The sequence below is a fragment of the Aureobasidium subglaciale genome, assembly GCF_000721755.1.
Source record: "Aureobasidium subglaciale EXF-2481 unplaced genomic scaffold scaffold_2, whole genome shotgun sequence".
Lineage (NCBI taxonomy): Eukaryota > Fungi > Ascomycota > Dothideomycetes > Dothideales > Saccotheciaceae > Aureobasidium > Aureobasidium subglaciale.
Genome location: NW_013566993.1, coordinates 1,367,857 through 1,384,389, shown reverse-complemented (window position 1 = coordinate 1,384,389; position 16,533 = coordinate 1,367,857). Strand labels below are relative to the sequence as shown.

General features: G+C 51.3%; 4 protein-coding genes across 4 annotated transcripts; 2 read left to right on the top strand and 2 right to left on the bottom strand.

Annotated features, from left to right (window-relative positions):
• Positions 1–244: 244 nt before the first annotated feature.
• Positions 245–2,514, top strand: AUEXF2481DRAFT_26461 (uncharacterized protein; the record flags this gene model as incomplete). Its single annotated transcript, XM_013491931.1, has 6 exons — positions 245–745; positions 809–1,411; positions 1,446–1,537; positions 1,603–1,721; positions 1,785–2,085; positions 2,133–2,514. The coding sequence occupies 6 exons, from the start codon at positions 245–247 to the stop codon at positions 2,512–2,514; spliced, it is 1,998 nt and encodes a 665-aa protein (XP_013347385.1).
• Positions 2,515–3,118: 604 nt separating this feature from the next.
• AUEXF2481DRAFT_2046 (uncharacterized protein) lies at positions 3,119–4,792 on the bottom strand (the record flags this gene model as incomplete). Its single annotated transcript, XM_013491812.1, has 3 exons — positions 3,119–4,300; positions 4,354–4,522; positions 4,587–4,792. 3 exons carry the CDS (start codon positions 4,790–4,792, stop codon positions 3,119–3,121), a joined length of 1,557 nt encoding a protein of 518 aa, XP_013347266.1.
• Positions 4,793–5,606: 814 nt separating this feature from the next.
• AUEXF2481DRAFT_36555 (uncharacterized protein) lies at positions 5,607–12,020 on the bottom strand. Its single transcript, XM_013492063.1, has one exon. The coding sequence runs from the start codon at positions 11,801–11,803 to the stop codon at positions 5,741–5,743; it is 6,063 nt and encodes a 2,020-aa protein (XP_013347517.1). The 5' UTR covers positions 11,804–12,020; the 3' UTR covers positions 5,607–5,740.
• Positions 12,021–12,273: 253 nt separating this feature from the next.
• On the top strand, positions 12,274–16,056 carry AUEXF2481DRAFT_45986 (uncharacterized protein; the record flags this gene model as incomplete). The annotated part of the gene is made up of 2 exons (XM_013492098.1): positions 12,274–12,535; positions 12,683–16,056. 2 exons carry the CDS (start codon positions 12,274–12,276, stop codon positions 16,054–16,056), a joined length of 3,636 nt encoding a protein of 1,211 aa, XP_013347552.1.
• Between the last annotated feature and the right edge of the window lie 477 nt (positions 16,057–16,533).

Genomic DNA, 16,533 nt, shown 5'->3' with positions numbered 1-16,533 from the left:
GATCGTCAGGCCAAGGACCCATTTCGACGGAGAGCTCTCCGCCAAGATCCTGGGTCAGCAGGACACAAGGCTTCGTCAATCGTCTGTCTCAGTTTGACAATCGTGATAGAGTGCCTTACTGTCAGAGAGACTGATCGTGAAGTCGAGATAAGCACCTTTGGAGGTGATGAAGTGTTGATACAAATGCAGTCATGTGTCGCGCGTCTCGGAGTTTCGATTGCTCTGGAACCTTTCCCAACAAATCATGAAGCGACGGCAACCACCACAACCATATCCTCAGCTTGTTGCGACGGACGAAATTTTGAGCTTGACTAAGCATCATATTGAGACACTGCGGAAGGCTCGCAATGATATCGTGAGAGACGTGACGCCTCAAAATGCGACCTTCGAGAATGTGGTTCGCCCACTCATCAACGCACAGCATACCATTGAGGATTCTTCAGGAATGATTACAGTGCTTCGATATGCTTCACCTGATACAGCTACGAGGAAAGCCGCAGAGGTGGCTCGTGATTTATGGAATGAGGCATTCAGTGAGTTTAGCGATCGACAAGACATCTATATCTTGATACAGGCCGTAAAGTATCGCGCCGAGCCACTGGATCCAGAATCTACAAGATATCCAGAAGAGCTGTTGGCGGACTTTGTGCGTTGCGGTCATGGAGTCCCGACTCGTGAGGGCATCTCTGAGTATGTTAAAAGGCGAGCGGCTATCGATGAACTGCGTGGTGAATTTACGAAGAACGTGAGAAATGCTTCTGGAGGCATCTAATTTTCCGAGTATGAGCTTGATGGTGTACTGGACCAGGATCCCCTTCGATTGCGCGCTGCAGGGAAGACTCAGGTGGACAACAACATTACCGATAGTGGGACCTGCTTCGTTTCCCTGAACAAACACGATATCAACACGGTGGTGCACTGTGCAAAGAGCGCTGATATCAGGAGGCGTGCATACATCGCGAACAGCTCGAAGCTTCCTGTGAATCTACCAATATTCAAGGAAGTGATCTCACTCCGGGATAAGAGCGCTCGTCAGCTGGGATACACAAGACATGCAGCCTACCGTCTTGAGAAGAGGCTTGCGAAGAACACCGACTGGGTGTACCACTTTATGGATGATCTTGAAGAGACTCTCTTACCACAAGGAGCCAAGGAAATAGCCGAATTGATGGCATTGAGAGCGACACATACCTCCCAAGCCAAGCATGAAAATGGCAATGCTCATGCGCTTTCGGCTTGGGACTATCCTTACTTTAAATGTCTCTCGCTCGAAGCTGTATCTGTTGACCAAGATAAGATTGCGGAATACTTTCCGATCGAGAGTACAATACTGCGTATGCTTGATCTGTTCTCGCATTGCCTCCAAATGAGATTCATCAAGGTCGCCTCACCTCCAGTCTGGACTACGAAAGTAGAAGTGTGGGAAGCCTGGGACGGAAGAATAGGTAGAGAACAAGAATTTATCGGTGACTGATATCTGGATCTTGAGTTCCGAGAGAACAAGCATCGTGGCTGTCAGAACGCCAATCTTCAGCCGGTAAGCACAAAGCAGATTCGTACCGTCGCCATTGCTGACAAGTTGGCAAAGTCTTAAATCCACAGTAACGGGAAGCGCAAGTATCCATCGACTGTGCTCATGTGCAACTTCGCGACCCACACGCCCGCAGGTTCTAGCTCTTGTACCGTGCTGAAGCATTTTCGGGTCGTCTCCTTGTTTCATGGTGAGTAGGTAATGGTCTTTAACCAGATCTCAGGAAGAGTGTGTCGCTAAACACTGATCACAGAGCTTGGACATGGTATACATGATCTTGTTTCACGTACTCAATACTCTCCCTTTCACGGTTGGTGCTCGCCACCTGACTACGCAGAGGCTCTGGGTATCATGCTCGAAAACTGGTGCTGGTTACCCGAGGAGCTGAAACAGTTGAGCTGCCACTACACCACTCTGTGCCCCGGACTACTGCAAGAATGGCAACTACAACATCCAAACGAGCCGACCCCGCCAATGTCTATCCCTGACAGTCTGGTTGACCCTCTGATCCAGCATCGACACGCATTTCGTGCTCTGTGCATGCTCGGCCAACTGTAAGTAACCAACATTGCACGGAGAAGCATTACTAACATGGACATAGTGCAGATGCACGCCTCGATATGGCCGTCCATGACCCTCCGTCTCAAGCAGCCTGCGCAGTCCTAGATCCCACAACCCTATACACATCCTTGCACGAGCAACTCACCTTCGAGTCCACTTCTCCCGGCGAACGTGGTCATCCACACGCAGACTTTACACATCTTCTCTCCGGCTACGACGCAGGATGCTGCAGCTACCTGAGCGCACAAGTGTTCGCGGCAGATCTGTTCGCAGAGTTCAAAGATGATCCGAGGACCCAAGAGACCTGGGAGAGATATCGGACTACAGTACTGGAACGAGGTGCTAGTATGGATGAGTTGCAGAATCTGTGTGATTTCTTGGGGAGACCGCCGGATGCCAAGGCACTTTTGTTGTCATCCTAGGCTAGCATATACAATCTTCTCACCACAAATATGAACGCATATCACGGTATGTGGATAGCAGCAATGGAAGTAGAGTGAAAACGATACGAGACTTTATACTCAACCAGTGAGAAATGACAGTTGGCGGAACAACATTCATAGACATACTTTGCGCGTAACCAATGCCCAGATACCTCAAAGTGACTGTAGAGGCTATTTACCTCCTTGATTGACTGGCAAGCCACCTTTATATTACACACTCCGGAGCTGCCGAGGACCCGTTTAGGACGACTGGCGCCGGTGGCTTGCGATAGGAAGTTTGTGAGAGAACCTCTTGAGTGGCCGGGGACCCGATTAGGACGACCGGTGCCTATGAGCATTTCGAACCCTCTTTTTGCTCTTCTGTGTAGAGAAGACTTCACTAATAGGTTATGCTGTGTCTATTCTGCTGTATAAGGGGAAGGAAAGGCAAGGAAGCGAGAGTTTTTGGATGTTTTGTGCAGGGCCGCTTTTTTCACTTTGGAGCTTCAACGATGTTTGAGACATGTTACGATCACTGGTTACCCTCATCGATTCTTGATTCGGAATAGACCAATCGAACTCCAGTGAATCAAGTCTTATCATCTCAGAAAGCCCTCCTTCCAGTCTTGACAGCACTCAATATCCCCTTGTCAGCCATCATCTCCACAAAACTCATCAATACTGCATCACAACCCCTTCTGGCCACGATATTGATAGTCACAGGCATCCTCTCCTCTTGGAACGTCACATTACTGAAGTAAACCACTTGTCCAATTGGGAGTGTGAAATCTACACAGCCAAAGAAAGGACAAATGGCGCCAGAGTCAAACCTTCCGGGTGGATTGGGGAATGTCGAACCAGACTGTGTATTCAGACTGTATTCGCGGAAGGAGGGAATACCGCCTGTACCGATATCGTGGAGGAGGATGGACTCAGAGCACGAGGTATCGGTAGGAGGAAGGATCTTGTTGTGGAAAGCGGCGGATGCAGTACGGCGGAGTGATCGTGCTGCTTGATGTTCTGCTGCCGTGGGACCTGATGCTGCAGCTCGCATGATTGATCTATTCGGTTCATCGAGGGGGGGAAAGCCACCGTAGCGAGTTTCCCACTTTCTGAGGAGTGGCTTTGCGATGTGTTCGTTTTGATCGTACTTCCAGAGGATGGTGAGTGCTTCGGTCAGATCTGTCATATTAACGACCGAGGTATCCACGACGTGTGTTACATTGAGCTTATGTACCGTCATATTGAACACAGATGTAAGTTTGCCAATAAACACCTGTAGAATCGCTCCTGCTACTGGATTGGTCAGAGGAAGAAGATCGACTGGATAGATGATTTTGGTGGGAAAACCATCATGATTCGGAACTTCGAGAGCTGGTAATCCAGTCATGGACTCATTCTGCATCAAAAGCTCGCTGTAAAAGTGTTTTGTAAACTTAGCCCACTTCCACGGATCTCGAGTAAAGACACCACAGGCATCAGTAGAGTAACTGATAGGCATCACATCATCCAAGGCCATAAGACCTTGCGAAGGACGATTTGCGTATACGCCAGCACTAGCAGCTGGTCTTCGCATGGAAGTACCAGTATCTGAGCCTAGAGCATAGTCTAGCCAGTCATACGCAGCGATCGAACATGCACCGCCAGAAGATGAAGCAGAACATGTCAACCAACCATCTCCACGCGGATTGAATGGATATTGAAAGTCTTGGAACTGCCATGGATCGCCAGCTGATGCGAATTGTGCAGTCTTTTGTTTGCCGACGATTACAGCTCCAAGATCGAGCTACGGGTAAATTAGGGAAATGACGTTCAGAGCGTATTTGGTCCCTGACTTACAAGATGTGAGAGCGCAGGACCGGTAGAAGAGGACGGCTCGGCGAGTTTCCAGTGAGCCAGGCTTCCCCAAGTCGCTTTCAAGCCTGCGACTTCGTAAATGTCTTTTACGCCCACTCGCTCTCCGGCTAGAGGTCTAGGGTCATACAAGCTATAGAGTCTTGATGGTATACTATTGATTCGTATCAGTAGAGGCTTAGTGGGGAAATGCTTGCTGCTCATGATTGAACACATACGGGACCAACACAAAGCCTGTCTCTGGCTCGACCATCCCGAGTTCAACATGCTTGCCCGAGTTATAACGATATACTCCGTTCATAAAGGTTCGGTAAACATCTGGGTAGATTCTGTAAACGCTAGCGATCGACAAGTCGGTCTTGTCAACGGTAGCCAAATACGGCCCTGGAGGCAAGTTTCGTCCAATCGATAACTTTTCGGGCATGATGGGATCATTGGGATCAAAAGTGCAATATCCATCAACGAACACTCGACTCACTCCAATCAAATAAAGATGCAGAAACACCGACGCCTCAACTACAGGACACTCAACAGTAGTAGTCAAGACGACAGCTTCGAGGAACTCGGAGTTGAAGACATCATCCCGGGAGGTGTAATTGGCGAGTATCTCCAGTAGATACTCACCAGTCACAACATCTCGGTCTGTCCATATGACCGTCAAAGGAAAAGACGTGCCGATACCTTCTTCCGCACGATAAGAAGTCCGGTTAACAATGAGTTTTGGGTACCGAGTGACGGCCAGATAAGAAACATTGCCAAGCTGGAAAACCTGATCTCCAGCTAGAGTTTGCTTCACGACTTGGTACACAGAGGGTGTAGTGTCGGTCTTGGAATGGTTGTAAAACCACCATGACAGTAGTGGGAAGCCAACAAACGAGATGATGGCGAATAAGAATATATTTCGAAACCGAATTTCAGTGGCCGGCGACTTTGGTTCACACTCTTTCGATTGCTGCCCAGAAGCCTTGTCATGTGAACGCATGATTGCAGTGTCCAGATAGTGACGTGTGGTACCGGTGATGACCAGAGAGTGTTCTAGTTGTGGAGAGGGAAAATCATCATCTGTACTGGCTACTAAAATCTATGATCCGATAAGCACGATAAGATATCCAGGAGTCATTATGTAATGTGGTCGAGAAGGCGCAAACAACCATGAAGAGTCTCGATGCTAGAATCCTGCTTGACACGGTTGATACTTCGGGGTCATGGCTCGTGTGGGTCAGCAAATTCGCAGACAGGAGAAAAGGAAGATCTGATGGGAGAGAAAGAAGAAAGATGAGATATCATAATACAACAAGACCGTCCATATCTTCATTCGTTCTGTCTTGACAAACATCTAACATTACAAAAGGCGAACCTGCTTTCATCCATATCAAGGCTTAGCCATAACATCAACATATCTGCCACCTCTCTTCTTGGCCTTGGCAGTACCTCCTTTTCTCGGCCCAGGTGCACCAAGTAAATCATCAATACTACTTGCGTTACTCATACTCGTGGCGGGACGACTCGGTGGTGCTGAGGATGGTGGCCCTCCTGCTAGTCCACCCAATGGTGGGGGTGCAGAGGCAGACGCGAAGCCATTTTGTGGTGCAGCGGGTGACGTGACCATAGAAGGAGGGCCAGACGGTGGACCGCTTGGTGTCATAGCTCGTGAAGGTGGGCCAGACATGGGAGGTCCAGCAGGTGGCACAGCAGCAGCACTGACACTTCTACTCGGAGGACCCTTTGGCGGTGGTGGTGTGGCAGCAGTAGGTGTAGCCGCTTCAGCACCTCCCTTCTTGTTGACCCACTTCTTGAGATCGGGATCGTAGTAGAAGGAGCTCTGTTCACCGAGCTTGGCTCTAATAGGCCCTTGTTGTTGAGCGTTCGGGTCTTTCTTGCCGAACCAGCCACCGAACCAACCTTTCTTATCACCACCTGCACCTGACTTGTCGTCGCGTTTGGCGTCTTCTTCAGCGGCTTTGCGGAAAGCTTCGTCTGCTGCTTTGTCATCGGCTGATTTCTTGAGAGCAGCGGCACGACGGATGATCTCGTCGTCATCGTCGTCATCCATAAAGCTCTTCTTCTTTGGCTGCTCTTGTGACTGTTCATCGCCTTCCTCCGGATCTTGTTCTGGCTCGTAAGGTTGGTAGCTGGAAGTTGGAGGCTCGTAACCAGATGCACCAGTCGGTGGCTCGTAGGATGTTGGTGGTGCATACGAGGATGGTGCATCATACGACGGGGGAGCGTAGGACGAAGTCTGGGGTTCGTCCGAGATTTGAGGCTCGTCTGAAGGCGGTTCATATGAAGATGGCGGCTCATAGGACGATGAGGGATCATATGATGATGGTTCATAAGACGGAGAGAGTTCGTAAGATGTAGGAGGCTCGTACGGAGAAGCTGAAGGCTCGTATTGAGAGGCTGGAGGTTCATACGAAGAAGTTGTGGGCACATATCCAGGGTACTGAGACTCTTGCACAGGCGTAGGCTCAGAGGGTTGGTAAGGCGACTGAGTGTGCGACTCATACAGCGATGGCTGTTCGATTTCACCTGTCTCATTGCCATTGTCTCCATAGATTGGCGACAAAGGCGTGTAAGAGCTAGGCTGGTAAGGAGAGTGTCTAGAGCTCTCAGGCTGATATCCATGTATCGGTCTGCCCTGGTCGAGACTCGAGCGAGGCTCAGAGTTAACACCAGATTGAACAGACTCCCGCCTTGAAGGTGGCTGGCTGTATTGGACACGGTGATCAGATACGGCACGAGACGCCTCTGGCCGTGGGACACTGAGCGACGGCTGTACTTGCTGGTTGTCTCCAGCCACTTGCGGCAAATACGCTCCGAACGGTGTGCTACTAGCACGTTGTACTGGCGCAGGTGCGGCAGTGGTGGGAGATACAAGACTACTGTAGCCAGTTCCAGGTCTCTCTTGCTCATAAGAGCGCGATGACTCCATGGAACCCCTGCTTGGAGCATATGCGCTGGATGCGTAACGTGCAGCCGAAGCACCACCAGGCTGAGTAGGTGGTGCATATCGATTCGGTGCGGAGCCGCTGGGCGCCGACGTGTTGCCAACTAGTGACATTGCACCGTACAGATCAGTCGTTGAAGCTGTTCTGCTGACCGTCGGAGTCTCACCAGTGATACCTCCAAACGGTCCTGCGGGGGCACCTTCACCACCAGTTGAGCCGTTTGACTTGGCTTCATCGTCATCGCCAGCAACAAAAGTGTTGAAGCGCTTCCACATGCTCCCTGAAACCTTATCCATGGAGGGCTTGGGGATCCAACCTCCCGAACCACTGGCCTGAGGCGCTTGTGACAAACATCTGTGCAAGTCGTCTACGCTGCTCAACAATGCAGGAGAATAGTATGGTGAAAGGCGGGTAGACGTCTTGAAAGAGGCCATAATTGCGTCACAGTACGCTTGAGCCTCGGTGCGCAATCCATGTTCGGTGAGGATTTGAGCATGTTGGTACTTGAATGCTTGCAGGTGATGAAGGGTAGGAGAAGTTCCAGGAGCAGGCGCAAGAGACACGCAGAGCTCATAGACCTCGGTCAAGAGGATCGCGTCCAGGTCAGACAGCTCCTGGGATTGATTCCTGTGGTCTGCTCCAAGGAGGACAAAGTCAGACTTTTCATCGTCCGCACCACCAAGATGGGCCGAGGCTTTGGCGAAGAGATAACAGGTATGAGCTGCCTCGCTACGACCGTAGCTGGAGAGAAGTTTGCCTAGTGCCGAGATAGCCTGGACATCGTTATTGCTTCTGTTGCTAATAATAAGGCACAGTGTTTCACGCCATTGGTCAAGACCGTCCAAGGGGTTCTTTGCACTCGGTCCTGCTTTGCTGATCATCTGGAAGCCAGCACGAGCGGATGGTGGGACGAGCTCATCAATGCTCTCTTCCCAGTTTCCAGCGAAGATTTCGTACAAAGCTGCAAGTGATTGCGAGTTTTCTCCGGCATCCTTGACTTGGGAGCGAACATATTCCTGCACAACCTGTTTCCAGATTTCAGGCCCGGCGACCGATGCAATGAGCAAAGCATGGGACCAGAGCTTTTTTTCGGCAGCATACCAAACGGCCTTTTCACGATCACCTTCGAGAAGATGTCTGCGGATCTGCGCCATTGCTTTGGCACTGACGGGCTCGGCGGGGAGTCCAGAGGATATATTATCGGTCAAGTCGTCGCCCGAAGCATCTACATGTGCGAGATTTGGAAGCAAGATCTTGCGCGCAGCGTCCTCTGCAGTAGCATTACCTTCAATCTTATTGTCATGTTCCAGCAAAAGCCTGACCATCTTCCAAAGGATAACCTTCTCTTCGATACGTTTCTTTGCATGCACAGGCACAGTGAAGTCATGGAGAGTGCTCTCATTCACCTTCTCAATATCTTCAATTTTGCCAGTGATCCACGCAAGTGTATCCTTCTTCTTGGACTTGCCTTTATTCAGAGGTCCAGGGAATTTTGCGTCTCGCTCATCCAGAGGAAAAGTCATCTTGGTGTCATGGATGGTGATATGTCCAGGGGTACACTTGATAGTGGGTATGGCATGACCAGCTGCATAGAATGGAGCTTGCTTAGGGAATGTACTAACCACCGAGCCACTTGGCCCCCATTTGAAGACAGGACAACCCTTGTATCGTTCCAATGGGTCTTGAGCCCGTTCGTCCTGAGGAACCGTGAAGTTAAGATCAGAAGATAATTGTTGTCGAGCTGGCGGCAGAGCCGATCTAACGTCTTGTCGCTGAAGCAACGTGGGCGAAGTAACAGTACCGGCAGCAGAAATAGGCCTCTCAATCCGTGTGATAGCCTTCAGAGGTCCTTTCATTACAGTCCCTGGCGATTGAGTCTTGGACCTCCTAGGAGGCGAGAAGGTGTCGCTAGGCGCTGGTGGTTCAGCCGCATTGTACTGCTGGGAGACGCGAGAATCGGGTGACACGGGCGCGTAAGGGTTAGCCTTAGGAGGTGATGCAAAGGACTGGATAATGGTCTGGTCCAAAATATTGCTGTCTCTCCTAGGAGGGGTTTCAAAACCTTCAGCAAGTCCTGACATCTGGCGGTTGGGAGGTGGACGCTGGTATGACACTGAGCGCACGGACGGAGGAGGCATGTCACCAGCAGCTGGTCTCTCGTGGTATGCTAGCGGACTTGAGGTTCTGGGGGCGAATGTTTGAGCAGGGCGTGCGCCAGGGCTTGAGGCAGGCAGCGCAGCATACTTGTTCTGTGCCTGGTTTTGAGCTTGAGCTTGCGGGGCAGGTGAATAGCGCGAACTTGCCGCAGGAACTGGTGGAGGCATCGGTGAGAAGCGTCCAGTCGCTGGCAGAGGTACTGCTGCTAATTCTTGGGTAGGAGCTGATGGCGAATACCTGGATGTTGCTGGAGGTGCAACGGGTTGAGGTGGCTCAAGTTGCTGAGGGAGTCCTTGCGTGTCTGGCAGTAGAGGCAGCTTCTCAGGCTGTCTGAGACCTTCGACATTATAGCTTGATGATGCAGCTGAGGGAGGCATTGCAGGACGGGATGGCGGGCGAATCGGAGGGCCTTGCGGCGGAGTCTGTTGGAAACCTTGAGCGGGAGAAGGTGAGGTGACAGCTGGGGTGTATGGTCTTGCTCGGGGCTTTGGCACCATTGGCAGCTCTTCGAAGAAACCAGAGGCAGATCTCGAGCCAGAAACAGCGGCAGGTTTGGGAGGCAAAGTTGGCATGCTCGGAGACTGATTCATGGGAGGTGATGCAATGACTGCTGAGGGAGCTGCGGTCACAGAACGTGACAGGGGAGGAGCAGCGTTTAGAGGTACGCTAGTAGATTGCATACTACTACTCCTCGGCGGCGGAGGAGGAGCAGAAGACTGAGCAGGAGGAGCGGCAGCGGCGGCACGTCTACGGGGCTGAACAATGTCTTCGGGCAGATCGTAGGGCGATGAATAGCCGCCCTTGGACTTATCAGCAAAGCTTTGGGCATTGCTGAGAGCTGGTCGGACAGACGGTTGTTGCTGATTGTATAAGGGTACAGAAGGAAGAGCTGGGGCGAGGTAAGGGTTGGGCTGTTGAGCTGTTGGAGAGTAGGGGTTCGCTGGAGCATTTATCTGTGCTTGTGGACCGCCGAGCTTGCTGAAGCCAACGGTATTGCCTGAGGAATCAAGAACAGGAGCAATGCCAGGGCTAAGGGCTTGTTCTGGACTGAGGATCTGCTGATCTTGTGCCGGGATCGTGTCAAAGTCGTCCAAGAAGCCTTCGCCGTCGTCTTCAAAGAAGCCGCTGGGATCGACAGCATTGTCGTCGAGGAAGTCGTCATCATCCAAGGCAGCTGACCACATGGCAGCCAGATCCTCCTCGCTCTTTTCGCCTGCTGGCGGATTGTTGTCCAGTGCTTTCTGCTCTTGCAATGCTTGGGCCAGAGCAGTCGCTTGAGAAGCGACCAAGCCACTGCCTGCTGCAAGATTTTCTGCATCGACGTTATTCTCCTCGGTCGAGACAATACCAACAACTGCTCCAAAGTCGTCTGTCTGATCGTCGTCTCCCCACTCGAAAGTGGCTGATGACTGAGACTGGATCTGCACAGGCTCTTCGATTGGCTCTTCGGCCACCTGTCGCAGTGTTTCTTGTGCTTCTTCTAATGCTCCTGAATGGTCCGGAACAGCCGGGAATTCCCGATCTTGCTCCTCCGAGCTTGACCTCTCTACAATAGGCTTCTCTGTGGTCTCTTGTGCTGCAGATGATGGATCTTGAGTGGACATATTGAATACATGCTCAGTGGCCGCCGCGACTGCTGATGGATCATGGTGGAAGGAGTCGATATGAACATCGCGAGTGTTTGTGGCGGGCGCATCCGTGGCAAAGCCAGGGGTTGGCAGAGTCTCCTCATCCTGAATCAGAGGTGCGTCGTCACTCTCGTCAATGGCATCATCGGCAGCGGTACTGTGGCCCTGGTACTCGTACTGCTCACGAAAGTATTCCGGCTCTTCTTTGTTCAGCCTGCCAAAGGCTTCTTCGATTGAGGAGAGTCCCGGCTCTTGCGGCGCGTCTTGGTCGGCTTCTGTGGTGAACGGAGGATCGGCATGTTGGACTTCTGCAACTGGCACATGTTTCGTGTTGCTGAGTAAGTCATGGGTCGGCTCAGGGATCAGACTCGGCGATTCCGCATGGGCGAGCTCAGAATCTTGGTGGCTATCTTCCGCGACAGGTGCTGAGGCTTCAACGTGCTCAGGCACAAGATCGGACACGGAGGGTTCAGGCGGTGCTGGCTCGCGTTTTGAATCTTCTAAAGCGTTCTCGGAGTCTCCGAGTATAGTGTCCTCGGCAATCGATTTGTGCTGCCCTGCTGGTATGCGGTCGAAGAGGTCGGCATCGTCTGCGGCGTCAGGAGCAGGAGATTGTTGTGGAGCAGCTCGGGGGACGTCCTGGGTGCTGTTATGAGTGCGCAATGCAGGGTGCCATGAAGAATGGTGACTGTCGTCGGCCATGACGAAGTATTATGTATAAGCGTCGCTATGAGGCTGTCTCAGTGTACGTGCAGCAACAATTCAGGCGACGTGACCTGAGTTGCCGAGGCTGCTTTTATATCAAGGCTTCGCGACTTACCAAAAACAAAATAACAAGAATCAAAGACAGGCTTCTCAAGACATCGAATGAGTAATTGGTACAGTCACTGAAGCAGCATACAAATTTGATCGATGACTCTGTAGTTGAAAGGAGGTGGATTGCGATATTCACGACATCAGCCAAGCTGCTCTACCAATCGCGTCGAAGCTCCCCGGACTTTCTGGCTCCCGCACGACTCGCGGCTGAGTCCAGATTAGGGTGTGCCGAGTCAAGCTTCGAATGCCTGGCAACAACGTAATCGCCTAATTATAGGTAGGTAGGCAGCCGGCTCACAAGGGAAGTCATCCAACCCTTCCACTCGCTCTTTCCTTTCCTGCAAGACAGATGAGGCATGTCACATCGACACGGCGACTCGACCGCGTCGGCCTCTCTGATCCCTGATGCCGACTCGGACCTGGATCTAGATCTGGACGAACTCGACCCCCGGACGGCCAACACCAACAACCAAAACTCCCGATCCGCTAGCAATGACTTTGGCAAGAACATACCGCTCAAGAATCTGCGATTTGGAGGGAGGCGAGCCTTCAGAAGGCCAGATCGCTATATCGACGACGCAGATGCAGACGACTTGGAAGCCTTGGTCCAAAGAGATAGTCAAACTCTTGAAAGAGAGTCGCATACTATCTCTCCCACTCCACCAAAATCTTCGCGCCTGCGACGTCTATCCGACAGGTCCCAATCCGTTCTGGCCAGATTTAGAGCGCGACTGAACCCATTTTCACGTTCAACTCCTCTCGGAGCCGACGATTCTGAGCCCGAAGACGAACATGATCCCGCCTCTAATCGTACCATCGTTGTGGGCGATCGCCAGGACGCCAAATACCCTCCAAATGCTGTTTCCAACGCCAAATATACTCCAATCTCTTTCCTACCTCGTACCCTCTACAACGAGTTTTCTTTCTTCTTCAACATGTACTTCCTCCTGGTCGCTCTGTCGCAAATTATACCCCAACTTCGAATAGGCTATCTGAGCACCTACATATTCCCCTTACTTTTCGTTTTGACCATCACGCTCGGGAAAGAGGCCATGGATGATATCCATCGACGAAGGAGGGATAAGGAGGCCAACTCTGAGAGATATACTGTTCTTCAATTTGGCAACAACGACACTTCATCCAGAAGGATACAGTCAGCCGCCGGTCCCGATGCTGATGGGCTTCTTGATTTAGACGTGCGCGAGGTCTCCAAGCCTTCGCGTCTACTGAAAGTAGGCGATGTTCTGGTCATGACCAAAGATCAGCGCTTCCCAGCAGACGTCGTCATTCTCAAGAGTTTCTCGCAGGAGCCATCTGCCCAGCCGGTACCTCTGCCTGAGAGCGAAGAGGCGAACCTGTTCGAGTCCACGGTGGCTGATGTGCCAGGACCGCCTTTACCCAACCAGACCACTTCTGACGATCCTAGTGCTGGTGGAGAAGCCTTCATTCGCACAGATCAACTTGATGGTGAAACAGATTGGAAGCTCAGACTGGCTTCTCCCCTGACACAAGAGTTGCCATCTCGTGAATTCACGAGACTTCGTCTAACAGCCGGAAAGCCTGACAAGCGTGTGAACGACTTCCTTGGTACTCTGGATCTATTACCAGATGGTCGTCAAGCATATGATCCTTATGAATCCGATGCGCCCACTGCCGAGGTTCCTGGCACGAAATCCTTCCCCCTATCGATTGACAACACCGCTTGGGCGAATACCGTACTTGCCTCCAGCACTACCGTCTATGCTGTGGTGGTTTACACTGGTCCCGAAACACGTGCTGCTCTTTCTACCTCTGCGTCCCGCTCAAAAACAGGTCTTCTCGAGAACGAGATCAACTCGTTGACCAAAATTCTATGTTTCTTGACTCTCGCTCTGTCTTTCATCCTTGTTGCGCTCAAAGGCTTCAATGTTGAGAAAGGTCGGGAATGGTACGTCTCAGTGATGCGGTTCCTCATCTTGTTTTCGACCATCGTGCCCATTAGTTTGCGTGTCAATCTCGACATGGGGAAGTCCATGTATGCTTGGTTTATTGAACGTGATCAGGGAATACCTGGGACCGTTGTCCGCACCAGCACTATCCCAGAAGATCTTGGACGTATTGAGTATTTACTCAGTGATAAGACCGGTACTCTTACGCAAAATGAAATGGAGCTGAAGAAAATCCACGTGGGAACTGTCTCGTATGCCAACGAGGCCATGGATGAAGTCTCTGCCTACGTAGAATCGGCTTTTGCTGATCTGCCCGGATTTTTCTCGCCTTCGTCTAACGTGACTGGTGGATTGGCTTCTGGTACACGTTCTCGTAGAGAGATTGGTCTTAGAGTCCGAGATTTGGTTCTAGCATTGGCACTCTGCCATAACGTCACGCCTACGACTGAAGAAGTCGACGGATCCACTGTCACCTCGTATCAAGCTTCCTCGCCAGACGAGATCGCAATTGTGGCTTGGACAGAACACGTTGGCCTACGTCTGTTGCATCGCGATCGCAAATCGATTACTTTGCAATTCGTCGACAACGCCAAGATCGTGGTTCGCGTGCAAATCCTCAACATCTTTCCGTTCACTTCTGACAGCAAACGCATGGGTGTGATTGTCAAGTTTGTGCAAGAAGGCAGCCCAGAAGGTGACTCGAGCGAGCTGTACTTCTTCCAGAAAGGTGCCGATACTGTCATGACTTCAATCGTCGCTGCTAATGACTGGCTTGACGAAGAGACGGCAAACATGGCTCGTGAGGGTTTGCGCACTCTGGTCATCGGCAGGAAGGCTCTATCTGCACAACAATATGCCACTTTTTCAAACGCTCACGCAGAAGCATCGTTGAGCCTCCACGATCGCGATAGCAGCATGGCCCGAGTCATCAAACAGCATCTTGAGCACAACCTCGAGCTTCTTGGCGTGACGGGTGTGGAAGACAAACTTCAAGCCCACATCAAGCCATCTCTGGAGCTCCTTCGTAACGCGGGAATCAAGATTTGGATGTTGACAGGTGATAAAGTGGAGACAGCACGTTGTGTAGCTGTGTCTTCGAAACTCGTCTCCAGAGGCCAATACATCCACACCATCGCAGGGCTCAAACGCAAGGACTTAGCCTTGGACGCGCTTTCTTTATTACACTCGCGGCCAAACGCTGCATTGCTAATCGATGGCGAGTCTCTGTCGCTATACCTCAACTACCATCGTGACGCGTTCATCACTCTAGCTGTACGGCTGCCAGCAGTGATAGCGTGCCGTTGCTCTCCAACACAAAAAGCAGATGTCGCCAAATTGATCCGTAGCCACACTCGCAAACGCATTGCTTGTATTGGCGATGGCGGCAACGATGTCAGCATGATCCAGGCCGCCGATGTGGGTGTAGGTATCGTTGGAAAAGAAGGTCGTCAAGCTTCCCTCGCGGCAGACTTCAGCATTACTCAGTTCAGCCACCTCACTAAGCTCTTAGTATGGCATGGACGAAACTCATACAAGCGCTCTGCCAAACTTGCGCAGTTTGTCATTCACCGTGGTTTAATCATCTCGGTTTGTCAGACGGTGTTCTCGGTAGCTTCGGCATATCAACCTATCGCTTTGTATCGAGATTGGTTATTGGTCGGTTATGCAACGCTCTATACCATGGCACCGGTCTTCTCTCTCACACTCGACCGCGATGTCGATGAGAATCTCGCGAATTTGTATCCAGAACTGTACAAAGAACTTACTTCTGGCAGATCTCTGAGCTACCGCACCTTCTTCATCTGGGTCGCCATCTCGGTGTACCAGGGCATCATAATTCAAGGAGGCAGTCAACTTTTGGTTCCGAAGTTCGCAGACCACAGCACAGGGAATGCCGATACGGCAGCCTCATTCGCGCGTATGGTCTCCGTCTCATTCACTGTTCTGGTCATCAACGAGTTGATCATGGTAGCTGCCGAGATCACAACGTGGCACCCTGCAAACATCATCTCGATTCTTGCGACTGGTTGTTTGTACTTTGGTAGCATACCTTTTCTTTCAGGTTACTTTGATCTTAGGTTCGTGGCGAGCGTTGGGTTTGTCTGGAGGGTCGCTGCTATCTCTGCCGTATCCCTAGTGCCAGTATATGCTGGCAAGTTGATTAGGCGAGCGGTCAAGCCACCCAGTTATCGAAAGGTTCAGGGGGTCTAAAAACTGATCAGGGGATGGAGTCAGGACCCTGTTCGTTCTAGAGCGCGTATTTTATACCTGGGTCTTGCACAGCGAACGGAGTAGAATTTGATCCACGAAGGATCAGGTGTTCATCACTATCTCGGTTTCTTGAATAGAAAGAGTTGTTTGCTTCCAATATTCTCCACTGTTCCATATCAAATGATCTGATCCAGGTCCGGCTCGTCAAGCTTTGCCATCGCCAAAGTTGGCCACGGCGTCGAAGCACGACGACTCACAGGCGAAAGTCACAAATATCTGGCAGGTGCAAATCTCACGAACCTACCCTCACTTCACCAACGTCGTGACACACGATTTGCTCACAACTTGGTGGTCACTTTCTGCGCTCCCGATCAAGCCCACAGTATTTCTTCACTTCCAGAACATCCTGTCCATCGCGTTTTCTTCGCACGTCAACAACACACCTCTCCTCTTCTTCCAATTCCTTGTTGTCACAAC